General features: G+C 34.2%; 1 protein-coding gene across 1 annotated transcript; it reads left to right on the forward strand.

The window, feature by feature from the left end:
* Positions 1–206: 206 nt before the first annotated feature.
* Positions 207–3707, forward strand: LOC104100074 (probable serine/threonine-protein kinase WNK11). The gene is made up of 3 exons (XM_009607237.4): positions 207–339; positions 1985–2496; positions 3263–3707. The coding sequence occupies exons 2-3, from the start codon at positions 1993–1995 to the stop codon at positions 3644–3646; spliced, it is 888 nt and encodes a 295-aa protein (XP_009605532.1). The 5' UTR covers positions 207–339; positions 1985–1992; the 3' UTR covers positions 3647–3707.
* The last annotated feature ends 2867 nt before the right edge of the window (positions 3708–6574 follow it).

The raw sequence follows: 6574 nt of genomic DNA on the forward strand, positions 1-6574 counted from the left end.
TCAATCCGAAATAAGTATTTTTTTAAAAAAATCTTTAAGTGATCCATCTATCCTGAATCATAGTAAAATTTTATTTTTCGTCTGGAATCAATATTATTATTCAAATTATTGAATAAGGTAGAGAGTGACGTGACTAAATCCAAACAACCAAAGTGCTCATTTGATTTAATGGCAACACATGTGATATTAATGAGCTGAAAATGACTGTTTAATGAAGTCGAAATACTGCGTGCGTACGTAGACTTGTGGTTTACTTGAATTATCTATAAATAACAACAGGCTTTCCATTTTATTTGTCATTGATCCTCTCCATTACTCTACCTCTCCATTTTGCCAAAGGTAATGCTCTTCTCTTACTTTTGTTTGTTTAGAACGGAGGAAATGAATAGAAGAAGAAAAGGAAAAGAAAGTAAATGATAATTTGCATTTTAAGCACAATATTTGTAGGGTCCTTTATTTCCTCTGTTATGTGATCGCCATGCCCTTGTGCCTTTAGTTGAAGTATAGGTCGTCAATTCAATCTATCTTGATTGATTTTTTCTATTTCATCTGAAACTAGAGCTAAAAATGCTTTATTTTGTTTCATTCTCATTCTTCATTTCCTTACTTCTTAACGTCGTCTTCAATCTTTGCGCTTTCTAATAACCACCCTAGCCTTCCATTAATTGCAAACTCATCCCATTTTTGATTTTTCCATCCAAAATTTGCATAGTTTCTTTATATTCTCTCATTCTTGTAACTATATGATATTAACACGTCTTTATATGATAGATTTCATGGTTCCTTTTCTTCCTAATTAGTCTAATGTAATTGCAGAAAAGGTTATTCTTTTCTAGTATTTCTCATTTTATTAGTTTCACAAAAGAACTTGAACATAGGTAGTGTTTCTGAGTTAACTGTTTCATGTTGTCCTGATTCAATAGATGAATTAATTTTTTATTTGTTAGTTTGAGATTTTGGTCAATAAATTTCAGCCGAAAGATACCTCTCAAATTCCAGTCAACCCCTCAATCTCATTTGCCGTTACAATTTGTTCTATAGTTGTATTTTTTATGTCTAATGAACGTCATCCCAGTATAGTTGGAGCTTTTCTATCTTCAGTTCAAGTTTGTTGGAAATTGAAAGCAATTGGTTGAGCTAATTAATTGGAATTACGTATTAGTCATGTTAGTATATTTACTTTTTAGTTACGATATTTTCTACGAGACATTATACAGAACTTCTAGTGCTTTTTTATTCTTTAATTTTATTTTATACAATATTGGATTGAGATGAGTTTAAACGGCGCGACAAGGACTTCAGGATTCATGTAACCGTCGCCAACTTGTGACTTTAGGAAGTTGTGGCTGTAGTAGTCAATTTTCAGTCCAAAATAACGGTTTTAACGAGTTTTTAGAAAAGGAGCCGAAATGTGTTTTATATCATCTTGGAATTTTAGCTATTTGTTCTTGGATTTAGGTCTATTATGTTAGCAGTGATTCAATAGTGTGTTCGTTATTTATGTCTTGAATTAATTTCTTTGTATTTTTAGGAAATCATAATCTCTGTAGGCTTTGGAAATTCATTCTTCTAATAGATTTAGGAAAGAAAAACATATTATCCTTGTAAGATTGGGAAAACCTTTCTCTTATAGGTTTAGGACTATTTCAGATCTATATATATAGGGGTTGTAGTTGGAGATTCATAGTAGAAAACTCTCTCTGCTGCCTCGAAGAGTAGGTTTTGCCAATCCTCGTCAAATCCTTGTATTATTTTTCTTCACTTTTTGCGTTGTTGTGTGATTGTGCGCTAGTTAATCCACGATCTCTTTCGCAACAATGTTCTTGTTCTTTTTATGAATCTTCTAAATACTTAAGTTTCTCCCCAGGATAGGGGCAAGGTTTGTGTACACATTACCCTCGTCTGACCCCACGTTGGGGACTCCACTAGGGTTGTTGTTGTTGTTGTTGTAAATACTTAAGCTTCTTTTGGATTGTTTCAACAGAGCTTAAAATGCCATCTGCAAGTTCTGATCCAACTGATGAAGAGAGGGAGCCATTTGCTGAGGTTGATCCATCCGGGAGGTTCGGCCGATACCCCGAGTTGCTAGGCCATGGTGCAGTGAAGAAAGTATACAGGGCATTTGACCTAGAAGAAGGCAGAGATGTGGCCTGGAATCAGATTAAGTTGAGCAAATTCAGTGACACGCCTTATATCATCGATAAAATCCATTCGGAGATTGCACTATTGAAGAACTTGAAGAATGATAACATAATAGTACTATATCATGTCTGGAAAGACAATGAACATAACATCCTCAATTTCATTACTGAGGAATGTGCCTCAGGTAATTTGAGGGATTATAGGAAAAAGCATCGTCACGTTTCGATTAAGGCGTTGAAGAAGTGGTCTAGACAAATACTACAGGGCTTGGATTATTTACACACTCATGACCCTTGTGTTATTCATAGAGACCTCAATTGCAGTAACATCTTTATCAATGGGAATGTTGGAAAGGTAATTAATCAACTCATTCACTTTATCTTCAGTTGATGTGCATTTAAATCTGCTGAATGTTTAGCTTACTGTTTATATCATCTGAAGCTAGTGAAGAATTTGAGATCCTAATCCTTAAAGTAATATTTGGAAGTGTCTTCAAGTAGTTAAATGGTAGTTATTCTGGAAATTCAAAAATTATCGGCACTGCACATATATGTGTGTGCGTGTGTGTGAAAAAAAACTAAAATTCAACAATTATTAAAGTTTGAACCTGTAATTTCAAAAGTACAATGAATTCAACGTAAGAACCTTAAAAGTTGAACGTATCAAGTTTAAATTCCGGATCTGCCTTTGACATACACTCTTCATTTGTATGAACATAGTCTTGTCAAAAGATATGACATAGATGTGATTTTTGTTTATGGATCCTTGAAAAGGCAGGCAGTACGGTGCACAAAGTATCCCGCATTAACACAGGATCCAGAGAAGGGCCAATGTAGATAGCTTACCCTAACTGCAAGCATTAGTGGCTAATTTCATGACTCGAACCCGGCCCGTGACCTGTAGATCACACAGAGGCAACTCTACCGTTGCTCCAAAACTCCCCTTCTTTATGAATCCTTGAATATATGCAAAAATAGGTTAGAAGTTGAACATACTCGTATAGGATCCGAACTAAAACTCTGATACTTGTACTGAATCTTGTAGTATTGTTTATAGTATGGAGGTTTTGCTTTCCTGAAACCAGTGCAACGCACTAATTGTAGTTCTTATGTTAATATAGGTAAAGATCGGTGATCTTGGCTTGGCAACGATTGTCGGGAAGAACCATGCAGCACATACGTTGCTCGGGACACCAGAATATATGGCACCAGAACTATATGAAGAAAACTATACAGAGTTGGTGGATATATACTCATTTGGAATGTGTTTGCTAGAAATGGCTACTATGGAAATACCATATAGTGAATGTGACAGTATAGCTAAGTTATACAGGAAGGTTACATCTGGAATTAGGCCTCAAGCTTTTAACAAATTGAGTGATCCAGAATTGAAGGCTTTCATTGAAAGGTGCATTGGGAAACCAAGAGCAAGACCATCTGCTGCTGAGTTGCTCAAGGATCCATTCCTTTCTGATGTTGTTAAATATGACAATGATCTCAGTTAATAATGCCCTTTGTTCAAACATCTTTGTATAACTCAAGATTATTCAGGAAATCATTTCTTAACTCGGTTATCCATTTTTTCATGGATAATATTAGTGGATAACTGTTTTTTTATTAAAAAGGGTTACTTATTTTATTAGGAAACTTGGCAGGTGAATAGGGTTCAAAGCAAATAGCTGTCTAGCTTCAATCCAAGATTTACTTAACGCGTTAGCTACAACAGTGCACGGGCTGATACGCTCAGCTAGCGGAAAGTATCCATGCGTTTTCCTATCTTTTTTATTATTGTATAAAATAGGAATTGTACTGGTGTAAAAAGGAAGAGATCCTATATACAAGGTTTACATACTAAAATCACATTTTACATAATTCTTAAATAGAGCACCCAATCGTCTATGCTAACTGAAATCTCATAAGTGCTCCAGGAATTTTAATTTAATCTTTTTAGTAAGTAAGAAAAAAAAAAGATTCTTTGCATATTATCTGGTCGTAAAAGGTGCATAATGAATAATATTGTAGTATTTAGAGCTGTCAAAACGGGCCAGTTCAGCCCAAGCCTTGTGGCCTTTTAAATTTGGTGGGCTAGGAAGGGCCGGCCCACCATATGAATGGGCCTTAAAATGGCCAGCCCTAAGAGGGTCGCGGGCTAGGGCGGACCGACTCTTCAATTTTTTTTAGAAAAAAGAATTTTTTCAAATTCTTAAATATTTTTTTTTGACGTAGTCGATTAATCATATAAACAACTTTTGTTTGCTTAGAGCGTACAAAAAACTTGATATTTGACGAGGAATCTCGTAATTGAAATGCAAATTCTCTATATCTCTAGTTCTTTTTTAAAGTTACATGAATATTTTCTTAATACTTTTCTTTCATTTTCCTCAGATTCAGAGATTGCTTCAATAAGTTTATATGCTGAGGTATTTAAATTTAGGATTAATATCATTTGCTGATTTCATCATTATAGTCCATAAAATTTTTAAAATTCCTGAAATTTGCTAGTGGTCAATTTTTTTTGTGTATTTAAAATCGATCTTTTTCTATACTGAAGAGCAATTTAAATATTGATAATATATTAAAGTAATCCAAATTGGTCATTGTCCACTTAAAGTATTATTTTCTTTAAAAGAAATATTATTTTTGGCCACCTAAAACTTTTCGAGTTCGTTATTAATTAAGCAAAAGAATAAACTAATTTTGTCATATTACATACATGTCAAAAATCTAAATTCTAGTTGATATGAAAGGGTAAATGAGCAATCTAGGGTTGGGAATGAGGATTATAGTTAATACTTTTTTTATTTTTTATTTTTTTTAAATATTAAATATTTAACAGTTAATTAATTTAAATTTAATTAATTTTTGGTCCACGGACTGGCCCAGGCCCAACCTCGATCAAGCCTTAAGGGCCAGAGGACTGACTTGGGCCGGGCTTATAAGCCTCAATTTTAAATGGGCTCAAAAATTCCTAGCCCAACCCTACCCAAGTAGCGGGCTGGGTTGGGCTAGCCTCACGGGCCAAACCCATTTTGACGGCTCTGGTAGTATTCATATAATATAGTAAAAATAGAACGGGCTAGCCAGTTTTCAGACTGATAATTGAAAAATAACCAGCGTTTGCAAATTCATTGAAAAATAATCACTATTTTGCTGCAACACGGAAAGTTTCAGCATAATATACTGGAGATTGATGCACATTTATATGAACTTACAGCATATTATGCTGGAACTCTAGCATACAGAAAGTTCCAGCATAATATACTGGAGATTGGAGCACATGTGTATGAACTTCCAGCATATTATGCTGGACCAGTATATTATGCTGGAACTCCAGTATATTATGTTGGAATATTTTCTGGATTTTGAACAGTGTTTTCGTTCAAATTTATCTTTACATGAAAAGTGGCTAAATTTCGATTACTTTTGAAACTGTGACTATTTTTCAATTACCACTTATAAATTTGGCTATTTTTAAATTTCACCCTATAATATAGCTTATATGATTTTTCCTTCTCGTGACTCTTGTTATAGTATAATATATAGTTAGTGAATGAAAAATGAGATTTGATTATTCACGGATTTAAGTTATACACTCATAGTTGAGGTCTATTACCAACATCCTATAGGGAGAAAAATAAGGATATTTACACGAATATCCGGTCATATTCATTATTTATTTTTTTAGCCATATATATAGATTATACATCAGTTATGCATAATTATATACATATAATATATATGTTTATCCTTCAAATCGGATAACAATTGAATTTGTTAGTGGTTATAAGGACATGTGAATTAACTTGATACAAAGCAATAAATTAATAGCAATAAAATTACTATAAACCACAGCAATTGGATGATTTAAGCTTAAGAATGCAAGCCACCCTTGAATTGAATGCACTTTGATTAACATCAAGATAGCAAAGAAATAAGTATAACGATAATGTTTTGCTTATGAGTGTGTTACCATATGCCTAATGAATTGTCAAGTCTCATTTATATATTAGGGGAGATATAATTTTTAAGGTATTATTTTATTGTTCAATAAAAGGCAAAAGTCCTTGATTTACTGACCGTTGGTTCCCTTTTTGAGTCGTTCCGTGATTTCTTCCACAATGACTAGTTAATGGCGAGAATTATGGACCCCCGTCGGATGAGTTGGCAAAGCTTTTTTTGAGGCCGTTGGAAACAGGATCGGTTACGCCTTCGGTGAACTCGAGAGAAAATCTGATGGTTTCGATGGCTAATTTTGACAATGCTTTGAGTTCGATCTTCATTACCATGTTTCGATCTTTGGCTGATCGTGTGGGGCGTCAGATCAATCTTCGAGCTCGACTTCACCCGATCACGGATATTTCGGCCCTGGCCTAATCAGGAAATTCGGAAGCTCGATCTAATATCGAGCTCGGTTTTACCCGTATACAGATAGT

Source organism: Nicotiana tomentosiformis, chromosome 7 (assembly GCF_000390325.3).
Source record: "Nicotiana tomentosiformis chromosome 7, ASM39032v3, whole genome shotgun sequence".
Lineage (NCBI taxonomy): Eukaryota > Viridiplantae > Streptophyta > Magnoliopsida > Solanales > Solanaceae > Nicotiana > Nicotiana tomentosiformis.